At 40.5% G+C, this 27,416-nt stretch overlaps 1 protein-coding gene across 18 annotated transcripts in view; it reads left to right on the plus strand.

The window, feature by feature from the left end:
- The first annotated feature begins 106 nt into the window (after window positions 1-106).
- LOC104019907 (E1A-binding protein p400) overlaps window positions 107-27,416 on the plus strand; it is a 49,645-nt gene continuing 22,335 nt past the window's right edge. For 13 of the 18 annotated variants that reach the window (XR_015704011.1, XR_015704012.1, XM_087754299.1 and 10 more), the window contains exons 1-24: window positions 107-240; window positions 2,093-3,446; window positions 9,688-9,775; window positions 10,200-10,307; window positions 11,015-11,394; window positions 11,651-11,956; window positions 12,685-12,870; window positions 14,285-14,425; window positions 14,533-14,611; window positions 14,893-14,945; window positions 16,031-16,088; window positions 16,768-16,857; window positions 18,074-18,181; window positions 18,945-19,138; window positions 19,334-19,511; window positions 20,185-20,321; window positions 20,705-20,874; window positions 21,350-21,524; window positions 21,935-22,071; window positions 22,697-22,883; window positions 23,843-24,009; window positions 24,852-25,006; window positions 25,529-25,765; window positions 26,830-26,994. Coding sequence is in view for 16 of the 18 variants with exons in the window: in XM_087754299.1 (XP_087610425.1) it covers window positions 2,124-3,446; window positions 9,688-9,775; window positions 10,200-10,307; window positions 11,015-11,394; window positions 11,651-11,956; window positions 12,685-12,870; window positions 14,285-14,425; window positions 14,533-14,611; window positions 14,893-14,945; window positions 16,031-16,088; window positions 16,768-16,857; window positions 18,074-18,181; window positions 18,945-19,138; window positions 19,334-19,511; window positions 20,185-20,321; window positions 20,705-20,874; window positions 21,350-21,524; window positions 21,935-22,071; window positions 22,697-22,883; window positions 23,843-24,009; window positions 24,852-25,006; window positions 25,529-25,765; window positions 26,830-26,994 (4,822 nt within the window). In the remaining 2 variants the exon portion in view is untranslated. The remainder of the gene's footprint in view (window positions 241-2,092; window positions 3,447-9,687; window positions 9,776-10,199; window positions 10,308-11,014; window positions 11,395-11,650; window positions 11,957-12,684; window positions 12,871-14,284; window positions 14,426-14,532; window positions 14,612-14,892; window positions 14,946-16,030; window positions 16,089-16,767; window positions 16,858-18,073; window positions 18,182-18,944; window positions 19,139-19,333; window positions 19,512-20,184; window positions 20,322-20,704; window positions 20,875-21,349; window positions 21,525-21,934; window positions 22,072-22,696; window positions 22,884-23,842; window positions 24,010-24,851; window positions 25,007-25,528; window positions 25,766-26,829; window positions 26,995-27,416) is intronic. The other 5 variants (XM_087754309.1, XM_087754310.1, XM_087754315.1 and 2 more) reach the window with 3 other exon arrangements.

Below are 27,416 nucleotides of genomic sequence, written 5' to 3' on the forward strand. Positions count from 1 at the left end.
GCCGGGGCGACCGGAGCCGGCGGCCGAGGCGACCGGGTCCCGCCGCCTCCCCGCGGGCCCGTGGCGCGCATGCGCGGGGGGCGGCGCAGGCGCAGCGGCGGGGCGGCGGCGCAGGCGCGGAGCGCGGCGCAGGAGGCGCGGTTTGTCTCCTGCCGGCGCTGGTAGCGGCTGCCGCTCCGGCCGCCCCCCGCCCCCGCTTCCTGCCGGGAGCGAATGGAAAGTCCGGCCCCGGCGCCCGCGGTAAGTGGGGCCCGCCGGGATGGGGGGCCGCGGGGGCGCCCGGGCCCCGCTCCGTCCCGTGTGCCCCCCCCCCCCCCGCCGTCCCCGCTAGGCCTCGGGCCCGAGGCCCGGCGACACCGGTCCCGGCGGCGGGGGGGGCGGCCGCGGAGGAACGGGCCTTCCCCGCGCCGGGGTTGGGGGGGGGCGGGCAGGGCCGGCGCGTCCCGCCGCGGGGCCGGGGGGGGAAGCGGTGGCGCTGGCGCTGCGGAGGGCAGCCCCGCGCCGAGTTGGGCCCCGGCCCCGGCCCGCCGCGCCGTGCGGCCCCTCGCCCCCCGGGCTCGGCACACAAAAGGCCAGCCCGTCTCCCCGCGCCGGCGGCGGCGCTTCCTTATCAGCGCGTAATTAAGTGTTTTCACTTGGGCCGTAAGTGTTCGCGAGGTAGAGGTAATTAAAATAATAAGACCTTGTTGCTGGCGATATCGTTTGAATCTTAATTATTTGTATCAGCGCCACGGAAGAGGCACGATACCGCGAAGTATTGCAGTGTCGTTAGGTCGGTAGGGAAGGGTGCCCGTAAGGGGTGGATCGTCTTCCCCTCCCCGCCCTGCCGAGGGAGCCCCTCGGGTCCCAGCTCCGCGGAGCGGGAGAGCCGAAGGCGGCCCGGCCCGGCGGGGTGCGGTGCGGTGCGGTGCGTCCCCCCCGGGCTGCGAGCTCCGGCGCTCCCCGGCCGCCCCTGCCCTCCCCGGCCGCCGGCGCTCCCGGCTCCCTCACCCTCCCGGGAAGCCGACTCGTTCCCGGGGGCGGGGAGGGGAATGTCTCCGTCCCCGGGCCTGAGCAGACCGCTGCCGGCGGCCCCGGCCGGGGCGGCGGGGGTTGCGCTGGGCTCCGCGCCGGGGCAGCGGCGGAGCCGCCGTGCTGCTGCCTGTTGCCGCTGTAACCAGCTTGAGAGCTCGGAGCGAGGCCGAAGGGCAGCATACTTGTCTGTGTGTTGGGCCCGAAGTACCAAAACCAAAACTGTTGTTTTCAAAATATGAGGGAGATTTTTGCGGGGAAAAAAAAATCAGGTTTCATTTTTCTTTTGCTGCCGCTACTGTGTGACACCTGGCATTGAACCTACCTGTCGGTGGAAATGGGTTTTTTTTTTGGTCAATGATTGAAATACAAATACAGAACGTTTTTTTGATTTCTTGGCTCAATAAACAGCATTTTAAATGAAATGCAGATTTGGATTAATTTTCATCTCTCTGAGGGGTTAGTGTTCTGAAGGATAGAGAAAGCAGAGTTAAGTATCAGGTACAATACTTTTTCAAACATCTAGATGATTTGGTAGGGAGATTTTTCATGACACGTTTTTTCTTCAGTAGCCAGAACAATAAAGTTGAATAGTCTCTATCCATCTTTATTATAATTTCAGTTATTGTTGAAGAAACGTACTGTAGATTTTAAGCAACTTGCGTTTATGAGAACATCGTGTAAAGTGTTAAAAGCACTGAAACGCTGGGAGTAATGAACCCAAAAAAGGGTAGATACTTTTGATATTGGAGACTGTTGATTCTTGAATTTTTACAGAAAGGGAAAAACATTTTTCTTAAAATTATTTGAAGTCATTCTAACTAGCCAAGAGGAATGTATCATTTGTAAAACTTTTCAATAGCACTTTTTTAGCTAGAGAAGTGTATGAGAGATTTAAGTGAGCTTTTGTGGTGATGAGGATTTCAGATAATGACTGATGACGTAAAACATTTTAAGTAAATGCAAAGACAGAATAACCAAGTTCCTACTGTAAGGTAGTCTTTCAAATAGGAACTAAATAGTTTTAGTTACAGAAATATTTTTACCTTCCCTGAATTTCTGTTTTTGTGTATTTCTTTAGAGCATACTGTAAAAAACCTAGAACAGTGAGAATGCACCATGGTAATGGTCCGCAGAATGCCCAGCGCCAGCTCCAGAGGTCCAGGTCCTTCACGGGCAGTGAGGGGGAAGAGCAACAGGCAAATTTACCCCAGTCCCCTGCAGCTTCTTTTGCACCTTCTGCAAGTCCATCCGCACCCCAGTCCCCCAGTTACCAAATACAGCAATTTATAATGAGTCGAAGTCCGGTAGCTGGGCAGAATGTGAACATCACGCTGCAAAACGTTGGACCGGTGGCTTCAGGAAACCAGCAGATAACACTTACCCCGTTGCCAATTCCGAACCCAACATCGCCGAGTTTTCAGTTCAGTCCTCAGCAGAGGCGGTTTGAGCATGGATCCCCATCGTATATTCAAGTCACATCACCGCTGCCTCAACAAGTTCAGTCTCAAAGCCCTACGCAGCCTAACCCCGTGCCAGTGCAAACGTTACCAAATGTTCGGGCAGGCACTCCAGGCCCTGGCTTGGGTATGTGCAGCCAGAGCCCTACTAGAGGATTTGTGGATGCTAGTGTGCTTGTGAGACAAATCAGCTTGAGTCCTTCAAACGGTGGACACTTTGTCTATCAAGAAGGACCGGGAATTGCACAAATTGCTCAAGGAGCTGCCGCACAAGTACAGCTTCCATCTTCTGGGACACCTGCTACGGTAAGGGAACGCAGGCTTTCGCAACCTCATTCTCAGTCTGGTGGCACCATTCATCATCTCGGTCCTCAGAGTCCTGTGGCTAGCGGGGCGAATATGCAGTCTTTGACTAGCCCGGGCCATATTACGACGACCAGCTTGCCACCCCAAATCAGCAATATTATCCAAGGACAACTTATGCAACAGCAGCAGCAAGTGCTTCAGGGGCAGCAGCTGGGTAGACCCATGGGATATGACAGGACTTCTGGTGGATTGATAGCGGGAGTTGGAGGACCTACTGCATTTGGAATGACATCACCACCTCCTCCCACAAGTCCTTCGCGGGCCACTGTACCACAGGGGCTGTCAAGTCTTCCTCTTACTCCTACAGTTAATACAGCAGTGAAAAAACAACCCAAAAAATTGGAGGAGATTCCTCCTGCCAACCAAGAGACTGCTCAAATGAGAAAACAATGTTTGGATCATCACCACAAGCAGATGGAAATTCTTAAGGAAACTTTTAAGGAATGTTTGATTGAACTGTTTTTCCTGCAACATCTTCAAGGGAATATGATGGACTTTTTAGCTTTTAAGAAGAAACACTGTGTTCCGCTGCAAGCGTACCTGAGGCAAAATGACTTGGATCTGGAGGAGGAAGAGGAGGAAGAACAATCTGAGGTCATCAATGATGAGGTAAGAAATCTGTTGGTTAACATTTTGGAATAAAATTGGAGATGAAGTTGCAGCACCTGGATTGTGAAGTATTACAGAACGTAATTTTCAGTACCTGAAAAATCATTTTTACTTGATGAAGTATGGTAATTTTTCTTCATATAGTTGGTCTGGGAGAGTGCAGTTCTGCTAGGTAGTGTGGTTCGACAGGTCGGTTTGAGTGTGCCGTTAGATGTATGTAGTTAAAAGAAAAATGGAGAGGTGAAAGGAGCTTTCACTGTCCTGGTTAGTACGTAAGCCAACACATAAATAAAGACGGCATTGGTGTGGAAGCTGTTTTAAGCTATCAGAATGAATAGGAATAGGAATCAGATTAAATTGCACTTACTGGACTTACACAAACCAAAAAAGAATAAGCAAAAAGTCTTATAAGAGGTTAACCTTTATTTGACTCATGTGACTTCTAACCATAGACGTTACTGAAGTTCAGTGTTGCTGTGGCCAACAAGAAGTTGAAGTTATCTAATTACTCAGGGAGAACACGTGAATCGTATTATATATGGGTCCATAGTAATGAATTGGGTTATTTAGGCTGTCTTAGAGCTCTGTGCTTGCATTGCTGTCTAGATGATTAAAAAATAGCACTTACAGACTGGAGAGTAAGAAGTTAACTTTGTTATTTACGCAAAGGTTTAAAATGATTAACTTGAATTCTCTGTTTATTAATGGCAAAGGACTTAAAATAAGCTTGCCACGGACAGATGCTGTGCGACTTCTCCTGCGCGTTTGTACCCATTCGTGTAGCTCTTGACCTGCAGCCCCCCCGGGGGTGCTGGAGCGGCGCCTGTCTTGTGCAGCGCCTGCCTGCAAGCCTACATGGCAAGCGGTTGCAACAGGGTAGATAAAACTGGTGCCACTGCATCCCTGGGTGTTCACAAATACCTTTTAAAATTTGTAAAAATATGTATGGGTTGGTAGCTGCCAGTTTGTAAAGAACGAAACCAAACCTGTTGTGTAAAGAAACTCGTGTTGCCTTGAAATATCTGTTAGAAATTAGTTTCTTCAGTGAAAATTGGTGACTCTCTCGGGTGTGAATCATTAGTGATCATCTCTTTGGTTGGAATTTGTGGGAAATTTTAACAGTGTAACAGCTGAAGTCATTTGTTCATTGCTTTGTGGTCTAAGCTTCTTGACGAGGAAAAATATATTTCTGCTTGTGATGGTTATTGATATTTTTGAAGGAATCGTTTCTTTCTTTATATAGTAACGTAAAAGCTAGCCTGTTATTGTAATTTATTGACAGTGGATATTCAATATTTTTTTTTTCCACTTGGTTTGTATTTTGTCAAGTTGTTTAGGTGTTCTTGTTGGGTTGCGTGTTTGTCAGCTGACGTACCAGGTATTTTTAACTACAGTATGCACATTTTGAGAGATCTTGAGCGGGTGTAAATTATATAGGTTCGTTGAAGCCAGTGGAGCTATGACAATTTACGTCAGTTGAGGCTCTGCCCCTCGGTCTGTCGGGTTTGGAGTTTGCTGTACTTCACTGCCTTCTTGTGATGGATTGTCATCTGTTTGTGAAAGCCGCTTGTCTGTTTAACTGCTGGGGAATTTTGCAAAGTGCAACAGCAGAAGCCTTTACATGTTTTCAAATGATGGATCCTTTTGGGCGATTAAGGCATCTTTTGAGTATGTTCTTTCTTTGTATTTTTTTGTCGTCTTCTCTTTTATTTCCCCCTCCCCCCTCTTTATCACTTTCTGCTAAAGCAATGCACTTCATCCCTTGCCTGGAAAGGTTGATCACTTTGGGAATTCAAGGGGAGAGCGAATGGTGGCTGTGCTCATTGCTTAAATAAATGTTGGAGCTCTCTTAAGTTCAAACTGTCTGTCATGCTAATTTGTTGTCCGTTAGGAGCAGCAATCATTAAATTTAAAACACGCTTTTATGTTAACTGGATTCAAGAAAAGGTTTCCAGTGGCGAGAAGTCACTTTAAATAGTCAAGGCCGTACTCTGTTCTGCTATTAAAAGTGAGACAGAACTCTTGAAAAATGGCCTGCATTCAAACCGAGCCGTGCCGATGGTCGTTTAGTTATAATCCCCTCTTCAGTGAGGTACCATCGGTACAAAATGAGTGTGTTGAACAGTACAAAAAAAAAAGAAGAAAAACTTTTAAAAAGAAAATGATTCTCCCTTCTTTTTTTTTTTCCCCCCAATATTTCTCTCAGGTAAAGGTTGTGACAGGAAAGGATGGGCAGACTGGTACTCCTGTCGCTATAGCAACCCAGCTTCCTCCAAATGTTTCTGCTGCTTTTTCATCCCAGCAGCAACCATTTCAGGTACTTTTCAATGGTTCTAAAATGTAGTTTCATCCCAGATTTTTTTTCTTCATTCAGATTTAATATTTCTTAGATGAATTAGAATTTTCCCAAGAGCCCATCCCTTATCATCTAAACGAAACAAAAAAACCCCTTTGCAGTCTTCAAATGCATCAGTATTAATGAAGCCTTGAGGAAATTAAATCTTTGTCTTCAGGTTGCTGGCTTGTTTCATTAACTTTCAGCTTGAATGTTTTCACTTTAGTTTGTTTGTCTTTTGTTTCCCTAATGCATTTGGTTCATTTGTGCATTCTGCATAGTGATAATATGGATTCTTTTGTCTGTGGCATTGTAATTGTGGATTTCTTCTAAATTTCTTTTCTTTTTTTCCTTATCTATTAAAGGTTTTGAGTATGGCTACAGAAGGTTTTGGATTTGCCTCCCCTGAAATGTTTTAAACAACAATAATAACCCTCTGACACATTTTTTTTTCAAAACTAACCGCTTTCCATTAGCTCTACCATAAATGTTGGGAAGAAGAAACTGAAGTGCTTATTTTTATTATATAAGTCCGTTTTTACATTTTTTTTATCTTCTTTTTTTTTTTGCATGAGGGAATACTAAACAAAGTAAAGAAATAAATGTGATAATCAGTTAAAATTTCTGTGGATCAGTGATGGCGCAACTTTTAAATTCAGGCTAGTATGGGTTTACGCAGCTACCTTCAAATCTGTGCTACCCAGACATCGTTGCTTATATACCCTGAGAAATAATACACCCTAATTCCTCTGCAACTAAAATATTTACCTTTACTCAATTATATACGCTTGAGTAGCAGGTGTGACAGGCTGAATTACGCTGCTGTGCCACGGAAGCTGTACAGTCTGCGCTGCCTTCGTCTAGGTTTTGGAAAACGGAGAGTTAAAGGAAATGTAAAATGGGTTGTATTCCTGTGTATAACAAATGGGATGTTCACGGTGATGTTTTACAAATGAGTTGCATAGTTAAGAGGCTTGCACTGAGAGCTCTTTGTTAAGGCCAATACTGACATGTCTTGGAAGTCTCCTTAGGTAGTCAGGCTTCATCTAAGCTGTTTAAAATATGTAATACTATATCAGGTTATTTATTATCGTGATTAGGGTTGTCATCAAGCTATAGCTACAGCAGTGATGAAGTACTTTTGAAAGTATTATACCGTTTCAGACCTGTTTCAGAGAAACTAGCAGGTTCATGCTAAAAAAGTACAAAACTCTGTATAATTGCGATAATACCTTGTAGCACAAACTGTTAACAGAAAGTATCATCTCTTTCCATCAGTTTTTCTCTTTGTGACTGTTTATAGAGAAATAATGTGTCCCGATCAGCATCATCATTCAAATTTGAGTGCGTAAGTGCAGCACTCAGAATTATTATTGTGGGTGGGTGTGCTGCATAATCACAATCTCCGGAGAACTACATTATTTTAATTAAAGTTAGGACAGGTTTAGTCTAATATTAGTGGTATGTGACTGCAATTTATAAAGACATAACGTCTTTGCTCTTTGAAGTGTCTGGCCTAAATTACGTGGTGATAATGCAGACAGCTGGGAGGCATACTCTTAAAAAAAATGTCAGTCAAAAATCCTAAAGCAGGGATGCAGCCTGAAAGCGTGAGTATGCAATCATTCAGAGTAAGAGTGCAGGTGAAATAAATGGCATTTGAAGCGGGGGCTTGGAGAACATACTTTCTTAAACTGATGTCCCAGAAAGCATTTGATGCGAACGGGGCATAAGCTGAATGTGTTAATCCAGTAGCATTGTAGAAAATAAGTTTTTGTGACTTATTTTGAAAATTCTGTTAATGCCTAAGTGTATGATGCTCTGCCAGACGCTGGCTGTTGGACTTGAAATATGCTGCATGTCTGCCTTGTGAGAAGGCAAACATTTGAAAACTTAATCCATATCGAGTGTGATAAGACAGTGAACCATGACCATTAGGGATGAATATGAGTCAGAGATTCTTAAAACCAAAATTCACATCTGAAGGCTATAGCTGTATCACTAGAGTGGCCACAAATGCCCTCACAGCAGCAAAGAGATTAAATGTTATTAATTCATAGCTATTGCTAGAATCTGAGTGGCATGAGGTATGTTCAGCTCAAAAAGGAGTGTCTGAAACCCAGTCATTTTAGGTGACGTTGGCTATGTTCATTAATATCGTTCGATGAAGCGCTGAAGATGTAGGGTTGTGACGGCTACGGTTTATTTCAATGTAGACTGGTGTTTACTGCCTTAGGCTTAATTTACCTTGGTAGAATTTCTACTAAAAATCAGAGAAGAAAAGATGCATGAATAAACAAGAAGATTCTTTTGGGAAATTGCTGTCTTTGCTATGTTGTCATAATAAATTTTTACAACATTTGGAAACCCTTACTGTGCATCAATGTGGCAGAGGCTCTCACCAATAGCAAATTACACTTAGAGAACTTGAATGTTAAAGTAGCTCATTTTCCAGGACATAGAGGCATACATAAAGTCCACCTTTGTATTTTGTGATAGAATCCCTTAAGCCCTTTCTTTGGACCCTTATTTTTCTCATAATAAGTTTCATAGTAGAAAATTGGGTATAGCATGGCTAAATATTCGAGAGAACTTAAAAACGTGACTTGGAAACTCACTGGAAAGAACTGGGCTTGCACAAATGCCGGCGGACATTCATAGGTACTTGCCATTAGTGCTGAGGGCCCAAGGAGCGTGGAAATCGTCATCTACCTAAACGGGTTTGTTTCAGTAATCCTGTATGTAAGTCTGCCATCCGAGTTTGATGCTGAAAGGATTATCGAGGATATATTCTCTGCCATTGTTGCCAATATTAATTGTAGTAATTTTAAAATAAAGTTGTCCTGCACTGTGTAATCCCACTGAAGCTAAACTCCAACTTGCTGAATCAAACCCCTGTGATTTCTTTTCCATCTCAATATCAGTAGTGCTCTTCCAGGCTTGTTAATTCATGGTTGTGTGATGTTTCTCCTCAGACAAAATGTCTAGTAATTTCTGACGAGCTCTGATGTCACATTAGCCTTATGGCAATACTGTCTTTCTCCCCATCGAGTTGCTTCATGGTACTCATTTTGCCAGCTGTGCAAACAAGTACAAGCCTAACATCTGGAAAACTGGAATTGGAACTTGTGTAACTTGGCTGAGATTCTTTTATTCCATCTTCTGAGCCTTAGCGGTTTTTCCTGAAATATTTCAAGGCTAACTCTCATGGAGCTCTATCCTGAGAGTGACAGTGCTGGAGACTCAAGTAAGCTTAAACTGTCTTCAGGATGAGAGTTCATTTGTGTGTTACCGATGGTTCACACAGAGTGAAAAAGATTAACTTTCACAAATGTATTGACTCTCGTTTCTTACTTTCGTGTCTTGTTAGTTATGATACAGTTTATGCATAATTCTCTTTCCCCATCTAATTTCCCATCTAATTAATCCTGTAATGAAGTCACAATGTTTAATTTTTGTCATGCCAGCTTTTTATTGCAGCTATATACTATATGAATGCGTCATTTTGACTTCATTGCAGCATTATGCAACTGATGAAGGGTAATACATTAATGAAAATTTCCATTTATTAAAAAAAAGAAAAGAATATTGGGCAAGTTTATTGTTTACTTATCCCATTTTCCTGGGTTTGGTATCACTTTTTAAAAAATGTAGACGTGTATTATATATAACCAACTTCATCAGTTTAGTTACTGTCTTAAAATTTAAGCTCAACGAAGAGTATCTGTGCATTATGGACATCTAAAACTTTGTAGCAGATGTTGAATGAGTCTTGGTTTCTTTGTTGTACAACTGTTCTGAAGGATTCATTCTGCGCTGACCTCTTTAGATCCGTTTGTAAATTACATCTGGGTGTTAGACGATCTGCAGATTGAACTTTTGTGATTTGTTTTCTTTTTCCAATAGCAAACGCATACAGGGACTCCAGTAACAGCGACTGTGAACACCATAGAAATTGAAGCTTTTAAGAGACAGCAGGCACTTGCACCAGCAGGTACGTTCCACGGGCAGAATTTCACTTTGGTTCTTTTTTTTTTTTCCCAAACAGTTAATGAATGGAGCCCACTGTTCTGTAACTCTTGAAATACAGTTTTGCCTCACCTTGGGAATTGCCAGATCCTTAGGACTATCTGTTGCGAATGGTGCTGTGTGAAGGGTGCACTATACTCACAATATATAGGACTGGATTTGGCAGGCATGGAGACGTTGTTAGGTTGATTGTTCTGGCTAAGAAGATTGGAGATGGCCAACTTGAAGTTAGAGGGACTCTGCCCTTGGAGCATGTTCTTCATAAATGCTACACATGTATAGTAGTCGTAGCTTTCTGAGCTGATGTTGGAATCATGTGTAGTAGTTTGCTTTGTGAAATTGAACCCATTCCATTATACCATGCCATAAATGGAATTTGAATATCACAGATTCGTCTAAGAGACCACGAATTGAAGTGGGCCGTCATGGGATGGTTTTTCAGCACCCGGGTGTGGCTTCAGGAGTTCCTCTTCAACAGCTAATGCCAACGGCACAAGGTACTGTGTCACCACATGCCAATTGCACATTAATTTAACAAGGAGATGTTAGTGATGGGACTAGAAACTTGGGCTTCCAGCCTTCCAAGATCCTAGTCCCACCACGCACTTCTCCATGTAAATTAATACTTGGTATGCAATGCCTGGTTTGTTTAAGGAGCTGAGTGACGGGCTCCGAAGGTGCATGTGGGCATGGAAATACGTCACAGGTGCTGATGCAAAATGGTTAATCTGAGAATTCTGGAACTGAGCCAATGACTTATGAAAAGGAAACCTCCTAATTTGCAACATCATGACAAATTTTTATTCATTAGTCACGCCAAGCTTTAGAATATGTGTTAGAGTGAATGTGTTAAGAACTAAATATTATTTAGACTTGGTGCTGTTATTTTAGGTTAAATTCCATTAGCTCACCAGTCCTTTTTTTTTTTTTTTTTTTTAAGTTTAAGAAATTGAGAAGACATATAATGACATGGTTTTTTATAGTTGCTGTGCTCCAAATTTTAGTTGCAGTCCTGTGCATGAAATACTTTGTTTATTGTAATGGTGATTTATTTTGTGATTGTGATGTGGTATTTTCAAGTGATGGTGTCTTGTGGCAAAGTAAGTAACAAATTAGTCTATTTGCAGTCGATGTCCTCTTTATATCAGGAAAGAGCATTGGACGTTTTAATTTCATCTGTGTCGTGTTTCCTCTTGCTTTGTAGGTGGAATGCCTCCCACTCCTCAAACTGTACAGCTGACTGGGCAGAAACAGAGTCAACAACAGTATGACCCATCTAAAGGCCCTCCTGTGCAGAACGCAGCCAGCCTGCATACCCCTCCGCCGCAGCTGCCAGGGAGACTGCAACCTGCGAACGTCCCCATGACGTCTCTCCCAGCTGCGCTGCAGCTTTCACAGCAGCAACCACAGATAGTGGAATCTCCAGCGCAGCCTCAGATTCAGGTGAAGATCCAGCCTCAAAGCGTACCCCTGACTTCCGCTCCGCTTCCAGCACCGCTTCAACAGCAGGTGCCACCAGCAATCCATGTGCAAGGACAGACGCCAAACCAGGTCTCACAGCCACAAGCTACGATACAGCAACAGGTATGTGACCTTTATTGGGGTGAAAATGTGTTTGTATCAATGCCCAGTGAAATCTAAGAACGTTATCTTCTTGGGAATGTATGAGATATGTTAACGTTTTTCAATTCCACTGGACGCTTAAATGCTTTCCCTATAAAAATGCAGGTGTAAATTTTTTATTAAATTAAATTTAAGTCCTCATTATGTTCTGCTGTAGCGTAGACTAAGACAGTATTGAATCCTAAACTCATCACTAACAAATGTGTTTCTTGGGCAGACTGTGACTCTGACACGACCATCTGCAGATCCTGCTCTGACTTCTCAGCGTCTTACAGCAAATACGCTACCGCCTACCTCATCCGTTGCGCCAGCAACTATCTCGGGCACAACACCGCCTTCTACATATCCAGTACAAACAAACAGGACTTCTCCAGCAACGAACAAGTCCCTGTCTCCTATTGCATCAAAACCCCCAGGCTTAGCAGTAGCAGCAGCAGCACCTAAAACACAAAGTCCAGCTCAGAACGCAGCAGTAGTACCACAGGACAACTCTCAAGACAAGCTTGCTGAGCAAGTAAAGCTGGTAAGATTTTTTTGGTTTTCCCCGAAACTTATGAACAGTTAACAGACAAATAACAATTAACATGAGCGATGTGTTTGAGTTATGAAAGTGGGCTGTTTTTTGGAGGAGGAGGAGTGGGGTGGGTTTTTTTTGTTTTTGTTTTTTTTTAGTCTGCTTTACATACTGAGGTTTGCTTTTATGGGCATTCAGAGAAGTTGAAGAAGGCTTACTGGTCTACGTACTGTTGTTGCCTTCTTTCTATTATATTGATTCTATCTACTCATTCGATGGTTTGCTCATTTAACAGGAACATCACAGAGAACTTGTTTTTTCACAAAATCAAGCAGTATTAATAATGAAGTTATATTTATCTTCTTTGGATAAATACACCTGCAATTTCAATTTATGGAGGAAAAAAAAGGATTATTTGATTGCAGTTTGCATATGTCTTGTAACTTGTTTTTTGTGCTACCCAGCAAACCTTTTTTATCCTGTTATTTAACAAAGTCCCTCTTGTAATACAGGTTGAAGTACTGTGATTCTCTTTATGCATAAGTCAAATTTAGTCTGGTAATTTTTTCATGGATTCAGTGTTCAGACTTGAGTTTTGTAATGCATGTGTCATGCTGTTACATCTTTTTTGCTGTCAATTATTTTGATGGAGTGGGAACAATTATTATTTTTCTATTTGGCTACTGTTTTAGGTGCATTCTGCAGCTTCATTGTAACTGTATGTACTTCTTTTTAAGGAAAATCAAATCCATCAGCGCATAGCAGAACTGAGAAAGGAAGGCTTGTGGTCCCTGAGGCGACTGCCTAAACTCCAAGAAGCTCCAAGACCAAAATCTCACTGGGATTATTTGCTGGAAGAAATGCAGTGGATGGCAACTGATTTTGCCCAAGAGAGAAAGTGGAAGATGGCAACTGCTAAGAAGGTACTTGAAAAACATTTTTTTGACTCAGAACAATTGCTCTTGGTATCACTGAGCTTGGTAGCAGACCTAGTCAAACATTCTTTTTCTACAGATAGAAGTGATGGGAATATAAGGCACCAATTTCTAACTTAAATGAGAAGCCATGTTGTCAGCTTTGGATATTCTAGCATTTGAAACAGACTAGATAATTGTATTGATTGTGGATGCAAATAGTAGGTTTGGATTTTGTGGATTTTATTCCTCTGGAAATCAAATAGCTTGTTTAGGGGACTAGTCAATATGTTGACTGTGTCATATTTTAAAAGTACAGCTATCGTGCCTGTCTCACAAATCGGTTATTCCTTCTCAATGAAGAGTAAATGTAGAATTTTGTAAATAAATTTCATCGGGTGTGGTTGTCTGTCTAATTCTTCTTTCTTAATCTCAGAAAAAGATGAAGCAGAAACCATGGAGTTCTAAGGACAGCAGTGGAAACATGGTAGAGAACTGTTTCCATAGGGGAAGAGAGCAGCACAGTGGGCATAATTAAGTCACTGATGGAATGAAAATTAGGGTGGTGTGAGATGAAATATGTGAAAACTGTTTATTTACAATAAGCAAGAGTTTTCTGTGGATTCTAGCAATGTAGCACCTTCATTTGCTACATTTATGACCAGTTTGGGCTACTGAAGAGAGCAACTGAAGGTCATTAGTTTAAATTGCCATGTTGTTTTCTATTGTATATTCTGAAATGATGGAAACTCTCTTCCTTACATGCAAAGTATTGAAATAGGTGTATCATCTTGTAAAATGAAGATCCGCATTTTGAATGTAATTTAAATCTGCATTTGGAGCACTTACTCCATTTGTGGCCAATGGTAGGTTTTTAAGAATAAGAGAAACAGGAAGGGCAAATACGAAATGATCCTTCCCCTGGCAGCATGCTTCACACTTCTGGAGGTCAATGTTTTAGGGACTTTCTGAGCTAAAGGCTGCAGTCAAGTCAGTCTTTAACAGCCATTGACTGATCTTTCACTCATGTATGTATACTCTTTTTGAACTCGTTTTACCTTTGGTCTCTGACATTTTGTGGTGTGATTTCTATGACTTCATATGTGCTGTCTGAAAAAAAAAAATACTTTCGTGTGTTTGCTGCTAATTTCAGTAGATTTTTTCCTAATTTTTGTATTGAGAGAGTAGTGAATTAAAAATTTCCTACGTGATTGCTTAGTTATAGTTCTTGTATTTTCTTTTTTCCTTTGAGTTTCATGTCTGTTGTTTTACTGGCATGGTAAGAATTAGAAATATTGGAGGTGAGTGCTACGTGTGTAAGGCTATGGTCAACATCTGGCTGTTGCTAACCACTATAATCTTAAGAAACAAAATAATGTGTGTTTTGAGGTAACCTAATTCAGTATCTCTCATGGTATTTTAGATGGTAAGAACTGTGGCTCGTTATCATGAAGAAAAGAAACTTAATGAAGAGCGAGCTAAAAGGGAAGAACAAAACAAACTAAGGCGAATTGCTGCATCAATTGCTAGAGAAATAGAATACTTCTGGTCTAACATTGAACAGGTAAAATACTGACTTATTAATACTCGTGCAAGTCATACTGTTTTTTTCATCTTCACTAATTTATTTCTAAAGTTTAAGTGGTTTATTAGACTTGATTTACATTTCAGGTTGTTGAAATAAAACTGCAAATTGAATTTCAAGAGAAAAGGAAAAAAGCTTTGAATTTAAAGAGAATTTCAAGGAAAGGTAATTGTATTCCATTTTGTAAGAAATCTGGTATAAATTCTGATGCTAATGTTTTACATAATTTCACTCAGTGGGGTTTAATCTTATTGGTGATAGAATTGTGAGATGCTAGTAACAGGTTGTGAACAGCTCTGAACTATGAGTTACGGGGTTTTTTATGCTTTTGTGCTAGATTTTGTTAATATTTCTTGTGGTTTATGTTGAATGCATTTAAAAGTTCACATAAGAAATATAGAATTGCTAAGTGACTAATGCATACATGAAGTATAATAATTTTCCAGGAAAGGATACAAAACCTGCAGAAGACCTTTTATTGGAAAGAGAAAGTGAAATGGTAAGTCTTTCTTAAAGCCATCAAATTAGTTTAAGTATGACTACCTGTGTGGAAAAGTTTTGATAAACATGAAATGTTAATGATAAGCACATTTCTGTGCAGTTACTGACAATTGAACATATTGTTGTAAGCACAAATACGATTTTTTCTGATTATGAACCACAACTTTTAATGGGGAAGTGGATTGCAGTTGATAACGTCTTTTAAAGGAAGAATTCATACTTACTCAATGGCTTCAAATCAGTCATTCTAAGATTGCAATACCAAAAAAATGTACAAATTAATTGCCAGACTTTGTTTTGTTTCATCTACTGTAACCAGGGGTAAACTTTGTGGGGCGTGAAAGCATGTTTTCAGCTGTGATTTATCTGCTTAGAGATGTAGGTATACGTTACAGAATGGATCAAACTGAATGAAACAGTATCTTTTGCCCTAGATGAAATGCGTGCTAGGACTCCTTGGCTACATCTGTGCAATTGGAAAAAAAAGAGCGAGGGATTTCTCTGAGCCCTGAGCCATCTGGCATGGCACAGCTGATGCCCACTTGCTGAACTCCCCTTTCACCAAGCAGAATGCCCGCATCTGAATTTCCTGTTAGGAACAAGCTTTAGCATGTGTTGTCAGCCAAACCGTGGCCTCGCACTGGCTGCAAGTGTTAATTTGCACAGGCTAAACCATGCTACAGAGTGTGCTGGACAGCTGAGAGTGAACAGCTGTAGGCCTGTGCCATATCCCTTTTTTATTGACTAGTGAAAATTTAGTCCTTGATTCCAACCTGGGTAATAAGAGTTTTGCGCCTCAATAGTGTTTTTAAGGCAAAGAGCGTACTATGGCTCTGTGCCACAGCCGGACCCGAGTAGTTTGAACCACAGACACTTGAAGCGGCTGATTGCATGGCGCTACCTTCAATACAGAAGTAGAGTATCTGTTTTTGCGTGACCAGGAAAGTGCTAATAGGTGTTAAGTATCTATTAGCAAATGCTGTTGGGATTGCAAGGCACTTGTTGCTTTCTTTAAAAAACAAACAAAAAAACTCCCGAACTCTGTTTTCAATGATTTTACATATTTTAATTATTTAATGCTAGGGTTGTTCATCATCTGGAAGGAAAAGAAAGGCAAGCACATCTTTGACTGATGAGGAAGGTAAGTCACTTTTCAAAATTGTGCATCTATAGCGTAGCACATAAGTTGTATATTAAAACCCTGAAGCCACAGTTTTTCAGTCTGTTACTACATGGATGCAATGCTTTTCACAAACCAAATACCAACCCTCATCCATTTCTTAGAGAGATTACATAGTCAATTAGATAGTAAATTTTCCTTAGAAGACCTTCAGTGGAAATTTGAAAATAAAATTTTCCCTGGAAACACACTGCCATCATTGTTGGTGGATTTTATTTCTTTCTGTCCTCATTCCTTCGTTTCTCAAACCTTATTAGTGGTCTTAAACTTCTTTTGAGGATTTCAGACTGAATAACCTGTCTACTTTAGTTCCTTTCTTGTGATGACTTCTGTGTCATGTTTCTGACAAAGAAAATCCCCAGTTTAAGGCTGCAGAATAACCTGTCTTTGGTCAACCAACACTAAAGAGTTCAAGACTGCCTTTTGTCCTGAGGCAGAAGTGCTTCTCTCCTTTTCACTTATCTTTTAATTTCTCCGTATAGCTGCTCTCAGATATTCTTGTTTTCCGTACATGTCTCATTCTTTTTGAATCCTGCTAACTTATAATATTCTACGCTAGTACACTTCAGAGGCATATAATTACACTTCCTGAATTATTGTCTAATTTGAATGCCAAGGTTAGCATTTGCTTTTATTTTAGTTGAAGATGAAGAAGAAACAATTGAAGAACAAGAAGCTAAAGAAGGAAACATAAACCATCAAACTGAATTGTCTAATCTAGCCAAAGAAGGTAGGCATGTAGCTTGATTCCTCTCTGTGGTGGGCTCTGAAACGACAGGTGGAAACATGCGGGAGTTACTGTATTTGTAAATGGGGTTATAGATGAGAAATTGAATGCATTTAGATGTTTAGTCATATGTAATCTGTATTTATTTTTTTGCGTTTGGAAAGTTCTAGCGATTAGTTTATGGGATGATGATGGACATCTGTACTTTATAAAGCGGTCTGTATACTTAACCAGTTATCACACAGGATAGCTTGAGAAAAAGTATTTCTCTGCTGAAGCACTGCATTTCTTCACAACCTTGCACCAAAAGACTCTCAACCTAAGTTCTAGGAATGCATGATAAGTACTTAAAACCAGAAGTGTATCAGATTGCACATGAACGTTCTGTCATCAACTGTCTTGAGTATCTCCGAAGGGTTTTGTGACCCACCTGATAAGTCTGAAAGGGCCCTGAAGTGCTGATCTTGGGGGGTATAAATACGTGAAGGTAAGGGGCTTCTAGGGACAGTGCTCTGGCTTGCAGCTCTCTTTTCATTAGCAACATAACAATAACTGCTGTGCTGAGCTTGATGTATGCAAGGTATCCCGTGGGGATCACTTCACTTATCATGGTAAAAACCTTGCTGATATTTAGAGGCAAGCTTCCCATTAAGCTAAACCTGCCCGACAATTAATATGCAGTTTCCAAATCCGTCCGTTTGGCAGCTTAGTGGCTGCAGCCAGCTGGCCAGTTGGAGAGATTATAACTCTTGGCCAGTCAGCCAAGTTCCTAATGAGGATGTTTCCTGATTGATTGGCCACCGCCAGCATGCACATTCCTGCTTCAACAGATCAGACAAGGGATCATGGAGATAGTGGGGTTGAGGTACAGCTCAGTTTTGAAACTTTGAAGTCATGAATTGTCTTTATGCCGCTCGGCTGGATTTGACGCCCCTACCTCCCCAACCAGTGGTTTACTGTCAGTTTGCATGGTGGGTTTGTAATACAGCAAAAAGCAAGCTGGGTGAGCAAACTGCTTGGTGTAATGCCAAGTGTTCTCTGTAATCGAGGTCATTAAATAAATATGCCCATCATCCACCTAATAATTACCTCTTCAGTTAACTTCTGATTAGAGAACTGGCTTTATACAATTGTGAAGAACGTAATGGGATTAAAAACAATGGTATTGATAGTTACAAGTTTTGATATTTTTAAACTTACATCCTTTAATGACTTTCAGCTGAATTGCCTCTGGAAGATTTACTAAAGATGTACGAAGGTGCCTTTGTAGAAAATTTTCACTGGCCCCAGCCGAAGCCTGACAGCGAAGAGGATAGCAGTGAGGAAGGTAAGTTACTTTTTGTTTAGAAGAAGTTGTACTGACTTACAAGGTGAAATAAATTGATTGGCTCTTCTCTGTTAAAAGACATTTTATACTAGGGGAAAACAAGTACAGAGTGAATCAATTTAAATTTTTTTTTATTTTGTAAGTACGAAGAATGTTGTATACAAGAATGAATGGATCGTACAGTGGCTTTCTTGCTAAGCATTTGGAATGATCATTAGAAAAATCAGATTTATTCCTGTTATTACTAAATATTTTTGGATAATGGTCAGTGAAGAATTTCTTCCTTTTTTTTTTTTTCATTTCTCAGTTTATGAAAAGAAGGTAGTGTTTGCCTATCTTAAAGTCAAGATGCGTGAGATTCTCAGGAACAGTAGTGAGCCATAGGAGAGCCTCTCTACGCTGAATTAAACAGCACACTTCATAGCTAGCTATTATTACACAGTTGCCATCTGTTCTGTATTGGAGTGACGATAGAATTACGTATTTGAGGATAGGTTTTAGGTACTATGAGAGGACCTCCCTAGAAGTCATGAAAAGCTAATGGTCGTGTTAGCCGAGCTAGTATGAGCATCCAGAACATGTACGTGATTCTGAGCTTAGGCTATTTTTGTTTTAGCTTCACTAGGTTGGAAATCATATAATTGTTTTAAAAAGTCAGCTGCCTCCTTTTAGACCCCTGTCTGAATTCTAGCCATCTCAATTCCTTTGTGTAGCCGATACTTAAGTTTATTTTAAATGCCAATGTAATTTTTCTCTCTTGTAGAAATGGAAGACCTTATCTCTGATAGGGAAAGTCCTCAAAAAGAAGTTGTTCTCATAGACTCCCTTCTCAGCATTGACCAGTACAAGAGCATAGACAGATCAAGTCCTCCAAAGAAGCATATGCGAGACATATCAGAAGTTGCTGCTGCAGCAGAAATGCTGTTACCTAAAGGCAGCTCTAGGATAACAACAGCGGTAAGACTCCCTGTTTGCTGCTACTGCGTGTGCTTACTTTTACGTAAAGAATGTTTTTTTTTCATGATTTCACAGATTTTAGCAACAAATTAGAATAAATATTTTCTAGTTATTGAACTACAGAATGGTTATGCTTTATGACATGGTCTGTGAATTTAACTCGGGAAAAAAAGTATGAAATCTTTCACCTTACAGGTAAAATACAATACTCCTTCGCTACTGTATGGGCCTCTCAGAGAATATCAAAAGATTGGGCTGGATTGGCTAGCAAAGCTGTACAGGAAGAATCTCAATGGCATTCTGGCAGATGAGGCTGGGCTTGGAAAAACAGTACAAATTATTGCCTTTTTTGCCCACTTAGCTTGTAATGAAGGTAAGTTCATTTGCCTAACAATTTTAGACGGGTACTGAGCCAGCATTGTCTTTGTGAATTGTAGCCTAGGGTCACATTTTTTTCTGCGGAACCATATCAGACTTTAGATAATGCACAGAGTAAGATAATGTCAGAAAAACTAGTTCTTAGATTGTGTGACATAGGGGTGCCTTCTTATCAAGTATACTGTTTGGTCAATCTGTTGTTACCTTCTAGGTGGCAAAATTCTCCTGAAGCCTCGTTTATTAGTGTAGAAAAAGCCTTACAAATTGTTTAATGACCAGATGGCCACAGATAGTTAAATTCAAGGAGTAAATATGAACAGTTGGACAAGTGTGTCTTGTATATCATCTCAGATATTGCTAATAGTGTTGTAGTCAGGACGGCTTAAGAATATAAGTTGGGCAAAGCTTTTTGTGGAGGTAGTATCTCTTATTCAAGCAGTTGATGTAGGTGAGGGAAAAATAGATATTAGGTGCACGAGGGGTGCTTGAGGTCTGAAAAATAATAACGAATAGATGAGTCATTAAAATACCTCTGTTTGTTGTTATTGGATCTCGCTCTTAATGATGAATTTAGTGCACCACGCTTAAAAAATCAGGGCAGAAAATAAGCCACATGAATTATCAGTAGTCTCTCTCTACTGTTAACTGCTATGTTTCCCCTTCCGTAGGTAATTGGGGCCCTCACCTTGTTGTTGTACGGAGCTGTAACATACTGAAATGGGAGCTGGAACTGAAACGCTGGTGCCCAGGATTGAAAATACTTCTCTACTTTGGCAGCCAAAGGGAACTTCGGGCAAAAAGACAGGTACTGTATTTTGCAACTCTTACACTGTTGTATTTAGCATTTTAGATGGCAAGACTCTTCCTTTAACCTGCATTTATCTATATGTTCCTTACATCCTGATGGGATAGGAGGAGTTTTTAACACTACAAGTTGGTTTACAAAGAGTTTCACACCTAACAGTTCTAGATTTTCAAAGGCATTTTTGGAACTCCCTTGGTATTGGCCAGTACATGCAATACTTAACCTGCTTTCTGAACTGACTATAATTCAAAGACCAAGACTGTCTTTTAGCGTGCTTTGGGTCATAGCATCTTTCTGTTCTTAGTGAAGAAATAGCTGGTTGTGAGATACTTGAGGGTTCTGCCGTAACTTTTCTGTCTCATCCTCTCTTTCCTTTTCTGTAGGAATGGACAGAACCCAACAGCTTCAATGTGTGTATCACTTCCTACAAACAGCTGTTCAAAGGCCACCCAGCATTTATGAAAATGCGCTGGAAATACTTAATAGTAGATGAGATGCAACAAATAAAGAATATGACTGAGAAACACTGGGAGGCACTTTTCAGTCTCCGCAGGTATGGAGCAGAGAGTTGTTTTCCTGCTGGCAGTGGGTTTTTCTCTCTTCATGTCACACAGTTCTTTCTCTAACAGAAAACTGATAAAAACCCTCTTGATTTGGTTTGCCCAAATTCCTGCGCAGCATGCACCTACAGACACGCCTTTAGTTGAAACAATCAGGATTCAGAGACATGCTCAGGATCTTTTTGTTGCCCCTACCATAACAATGTAATTCTTCTTTGCTGATATTTTGTGCTCCCAAACAGATCTCCTTGTATGTTCTGATACTTTGCGATGACGAAGCTAGTTTGATGGTATATTCAAGATAAAAAAAGATAATTTATCCTAGATTTAATTTTATTAGCACTACTATTTCTTCTGTGTATCTGACAAACCTAAAGCTACAGTAAAGTGTTTGAATGTTGGTGCCCTTTTCGTAATGATGCTAGCTAAATGCTGTATCGGTTAAAAAGCTTCTTTTATTATTCACAGCCAGCATCGTTTGCTTCTGATAGACACTCCTTTGCATAACACATTGATGGAGTTGTGGACCATGGTACATTTTCTGATTCCGGGAATTTCCAGACCTTATCTAGATTTTCCGGTAAAAGCAGCTAATGAGGAGAACCAGGATTATTGCCATAAACTGGTCATCAGGTTACACAGAGTATGTTGTCATTTTTTCTCATCTGTCCTACTGCAGTGGTTAAGCTGTTGGGGAAAAAAAAAAAGGAAGAAAGGAAAAGACGTGGTTGACCTCGAAATCTGTGGCCTTTCTTAACACTTTGTTCAGTTTGGACAGAAAGTCCTGCTGAAAGCAGGGGTTTCTGCTACTGGAATAGTATGGAGATTTCTTTTAAAAAATAATACAAGGCTCAGATTTTGAAGCATAACGTGCAGAAATTAAAGAATAAATTAATGCCTATACAACTGTGTGCATAGCAATGTGATTATTTATGGCATATGAGGTTTATCACATCAAATGTGTTAGGTGTGAATAGGTTTAGCTTCCTGTTGTAAAACTGCATCTTTGAAGTGAGAAATTTTTTTTTTTACCTCAATTATGAAATGTTTCAGATGATTCAGCCATTTATTTTGCGAAGATCAAAGAGAGACGTTGAAAAGCAGCTAACAAAGAAATATGAACACGTGCTAAAGTGTCGTCTTTCTAGTCGACAAAAAGCTATGTATGAAGATGTCATATTACAACCAGGGTAAGGAGTTAAAACAGTAAATATTTTTTTTTATTTTTGCTGCTTAAGCAAGATGATAAATGATTGTCACGGTTGGAAGTGTTTTAGGTTTTTTTTCTGAAATTTCCCATTATGACCAGCGAATAGAATGTGAACTAAACATTGTAAACTGAAATTGCAGGCAGGTGATGCTATGGGCCTGACGAAAAACACGCATTTACCTCTGGAACCTAAAAATCAAGTTGTAATGGTCACGTTTGCTGCTATTTTGTTTTAAAATTTGTCTCTAATGAGTGGTTCTTTATTTCTTAAAGCCCAAAGTGTTTCTCCTCGGACCCACCCATTTGCCTGTGCTGTGATATCAAGTGGTGCAGGGATGAAACAGAAACAAAGCAGGCAGAGGGTAGGGAGCTGGTTAGGTTGTAGTTGACTGTAGGGTAGCACTGGTCCTTAAGTTTCATGTTTCCAAATTCACATTTGGTACAGTGCTACTTAAAATGCTCTAGAAAGACCTAGGTAAACTCTAAGCTTCTTTTAAGGCTCCTGCATAATGTACTGTATTGCACATTCTCACCTTGCTGATTTAGGGACATCTCCATAAAAGCTGTGCTTAAATTAATGTATTTCTGTATAAACTATTTGGTAGAACCCAAGAAGCTCTCAAAAGTGGACACTTCATCAGTGTCCTGCATGTCCTGATGCAGCTGCAACGGATTTGTAATCACCCTGATCTGATAAATCCCCGGCTTTCGAGTACCTCTTATGTATCAGAAACACTGGAATACAGAACTGCATCTCTGGTACTGAGTGCCCTAGAAAGGGATATTTGGAAGGTGAGTAGAATAGTAAACTGTTTTTTTCTCTCTTGGTTCCCTTGTAGAATTTCAGTACTTAATATTGTTTTCTTATATGTCATAAGTCTACCTGAAGTTTATAAATAGAAGGAATTCACTATTCCATAGCTGTGCCTACCAAGCATGTACTTGCTGCATCTCTTTTTGTAATAGTAGTTTGAGCTTTTCAAGTGGTTTGTAATCAGTAATTTTTCATGAACTACTTGGTCAAAGAGAAATTAGCTTTGCTTTCATCATACTCACGTTTGCAGGAATTTTCTGACACTGAAAACACTCTGGGTAGCACAGAGCTTATTTACAGCATTCTGTCATTTTCTTCCTGCTTTCAGTAGCTAAAGGAGAGCAAGACTTACTCTTTTTCTGATTCAATGACTAAATTAGTACACTTCTGTCAATCCATTTGAAGTACTACTATTTGTGTTATCATTAAAGAAGCGATCCCGCTCTTTGAGATAATCAAAGGAATAATTTCATTAGAGAGAAGTATAACGGAGCAGATGAGATGATATTTTTGGTTGATCTTACTTCTGTCCTTCATATTTTTCTACTCCTAAATTATATGCTTGCCTTTATAGTTTGGCATTTGAGCTTGATAGTTAAGAAGCACCTTCTAAGAGTTCTACTTAATTCTTTGGAAAGGATGGTATATGAATATGGTGTATTGTTAAATGTGACTTGCTTTGATTTCCATAAATAGCTAATGATTTCCATTCTTTTTCTGCCAGTGCTGATGCTTAAAACGGGACTATCGGCTTAAGACATATTTCCAAGGTTTCTAGACAGTTTTGGCTAATAATTAATAGTTTACTTTTTAAACTTACAGCATTTATTTCAAGTTAAAAAGTAAAGTACAGAAAGCGAACTCAGCATAGAACATAGAGAGGACTTAACTGTTTGGGTCATCACATAAAATAAACCTTATTTTACAATGTCCTTAGGAATCAGACTTGTCTCTTTTTGATCTCATTGGAATGGAAAACAAAATGACTCATTATGAAGCACAAATGTTGCCAAAACAAAAGGTTACTAGAAAGCTGATTGAAGAAATCTACAGCTCCCCTCCACCACCGGCTAGGCCCAACCCAGTGAAGCTCAAACCAAGCAGGTATGTACAACTGCCCTCCTTTTAAGCTAGAATTACAAGAGGAAAATGTAGTTCTGTGGCTATGTTTACAGGCTTCTGTCTGCATCTCTGGTAATGTGAGTCACACAAAACCTCAGACTTGACTTTGCATTTTATTATTCTGTTGCCTTCTTGTTTACCCTTGAAAACAGCAATTCTATATTCATAGTTTTTTGAGGCATACAATTCCTTTTGAAGTTTGTTTATGGATTTCACATAGTTTTTACTTCACCAGCAGTTGAATTTTATTCTTGAGGTCCTTGTTTATGGCAAGGGAGTGTTGTTTTGCAAAATTAGCATGGAAATAATTCTTCAGGACTAAGCTGGGCCTACAGTGTTAGCTGTGCTTGCAGTGTTATAAGAGACACGTGGAGTTTTATAGCAGTGAATTTTTTAGGAGTATTTCTCTCCTAGTGAAGTAGTGATCTCAAAGCAATGTGGAACTGTTTTTCTGATGCAAAGGAGCTGCCTGATGACCTGCTGGCATGTTGTTGTCTCTCTGGAAACGATAAGAGAGCCCCATTCTTTTTCCAGATATTGGGCTAGACTGTTTAAGCTGTTTGCTGTAATTCTGATGCATCCTGCATTAAATTGGATGCATGGCAATGGAAGTTTTCTTCTTTCTCAGGCTTAGCAAAATGACTTTATAGAATGTCCCCATGTGAAGTTTGTTGAAATGATGAGTCTTGCCAGCTTCAGCCATCTGCGAGAAAGAGATTAGCATCTGATGCGATCAATTTATACTTTCTTCGGATGATAGAGTTTATTTTTAAAGGCCAAACTGTGGTCTTTGTATAGACTTTGACTTTTTGTATTCTTTTTAGGTTGTTTCAACCTGTTCAGTATGGTCAGAAACCTGAGGGCAGGACCGTCGTTTTCCCAAGCACTCAAGTGCAACGCACGGTGACCACAGCGACGGTAACTCAACAGGGACAAGTACGAGGAAGATCACCCATAGCTACGGTGTCTTCAAATCAAGGTAAGAGAGTTAGCGCTAGGTTCGTTACCTTGAACCTCTGCGTAGACGGTACAAGTTAGGTGGTTAATAGAACTCCTTTTCCCTCTAGCTTAATGGTCTAGAGTACTAATGGCTTAAAAATACCAACAGACTAATTGCCAGTAAATTTCCCCACTAGTTTCTACAGTGCGATCTGCCAGTATAATGCAAAACTAAGCTTTGTGTAACCTAACTGTTAGTGTATGGAGTAAATATGGCACAGTTGGTATTTAAACCCTGATGACGTGTAATGTTCTGTCCAAGATGGGAATTTACAGTGCTTTCGTGTATTTATTTAACCTTTAAACAATGCTTTCCAAATATATAATGTTGTAAAAATAGGATGGAGTAGTAGGTGTGGATAGAAATCCCAGTCTGTAAGGACAAGCCGTTCCTGTAGCCATTTTAATATCCTGTTGGAAGGTTTCTTTTTAATGCAGGTTGTTTAAAAGAGTGGAGTTAAAACCTCTAACAGCTTGCACAAACAACCCTTATTGATTGCAGCCGCAGCAGCACAGTTTCAGACAACTCAGGCTTCCACCAGTGCTCCAAGACACCAGCCCGCAGCGACCTTCACCACAGCAACTAGCACAGCCAACCCTGTGAAACCGCGGGGCCAGACCTCTGCGCAGGCCTCTCAGCTAGGCCAGGCTCAGCCACAGGCCCCCTCGCACACCGTCCAACAGAGTGTGCTGCCTCAGAGGCTGGTACTGACCTCTCAGGCCCAGGCACGGTTGCCTAGTAAGTGGCCTCCCCTTTCAAGGTTTCTCCCACCTTTGTACTACAATGAGGTTAAGTTACTAGGCACCCTAAAATGTGTACAGAATCGTTGTTTTTTTTTCACTCTTCTGATTAGCCTTGCTCAGTACGTTGCTTATGACCAAGGAAAATCGAAAATTGGATAAGAAACAATAGAATTGCTGTGGACATACATTAGCGGTGTCAACTTAATCTCCTATTTCTGCATGTTTCTTCTGCTGGCAAGACTTCCTTCAGACCAAATGTTTTAGCTCTCTCCTAATTATTCCTTTCATGTTAAACACTAATCCATCTGCTAAAGGCCTCTCTCACAGAGAGGAACGTTGCAACCGTTAGGCAGAGAAAAGCGATGAGGCTTTGCTTTAAGGTTGTATGTGCACTGCCTATTAGCATGTGTATAGAGTACTGAGCACTGATGTATTAATTTTATCTCTGGGGTAATGCACTGCCTTTACAAAAGCTAAATTTTCACGCCAATGTTTTCTCAGTATCGTAAAACTTAATGCTTAAATGCCTCTAACCCTTCTGCATTTAAATCACAAAAAGCTTGGTCCTTGTCACTTTAAAGCTTTTTGGTTTGTCTAAGTGCAGATCGCTTAATATGAATCATGTTTCATCAGCAAATTTCAGGCCATTTCAAATGTGTATTTACAGTGCCACACGTGTGAATATTTTTGTCTCTTCCTTAAACCTTCGTTCGTGCTCTTGAAAAGGCAGTGAAAATCACTTTAATGTCTATACTCGTTCTGTTACAAAGTGTCACATGAGTTTTCAGGTAGCTCCTAATTTTTTTGCTAATGAAAGTGATAACTTCTAAAATGTTGATGTTCTTACCCTTTAAACAATCAGCTTTTTTCCAGTTTGTCCAACAAATATAGAAAGCAATACCTGCTTAACTTTTATATGACACTTTTGATGCACTAAGTGTAATTATGCATGGAAGGCGCTTCAGCACCAGTTTACTAACCAAAACTTAGAACTGTGAATATTGAACAACCGGCCTCCCATTTTGTTTTTTTTGTAATGCCTGTTTCCCTCCTTAACAGGTGGTGAGGTAGTAAAAATAGCCCAGCTGGCTTCTATAGCAGGAGCACAAGGCAGAATTGCTCAGCCAGAGACCCCTGTAACACTGCAGTTCCAAGGGAACAAGTTCACTTTATCACATAGTCAACTTCGCCAGCTCACTGCAGGGCAACCCTTGCAGTTACAAGGTACTTATTTCAAAACAGGGAGTTTTCCATGATTTAGAATGCTTATTTTTTGATATGGGCAGCACGTTCCTTGTTGCTGTATATTGAGGAGTTTTTTCCATCCCTATTGCTTGTACTGTTCTGCTCTGCCTGTTTTCTGTGTGAGGGATAACAAGGTAGCTCTGTTTTGAAAAATAAATGCCTATCAAATGAAAGACATGGTTACTTTCTTTTTCTGTGTTGTATTTCAAGATTTTGTTATTGAATTTTTTTTTCACATGTATGGACTACAGCTAAAGTAAGGTGGGGCATTATTTCAGCTAAGCTCCCTGATGAGCAGAAACAGACAAAACTGAGGACGTTCTTGGTTTGTTCTGAAATGGTGTAAATAATACTTCAGGATTGGTGTGCCTCTGAATTTTGACCCAGCTATTACCCTGAGC

The sequence above is a fragment of the Nipponia nippon genome, unplaced genomic scaffold (assembly GCF_047370975.1).
Source record: "Nipponia nippon isolate SJK-2023a ecotype South Korea unplaced genomic scaffold, ASM4737097v1 scaffold_18, whole genome shotgun sequence".
Classification (NCBI taxonomy): Eukaryota; Metazoa; Chordata; class Aves; order Pelecaniformes; family Threskiornithidae; genus Nipponia; species Nipponia nippon.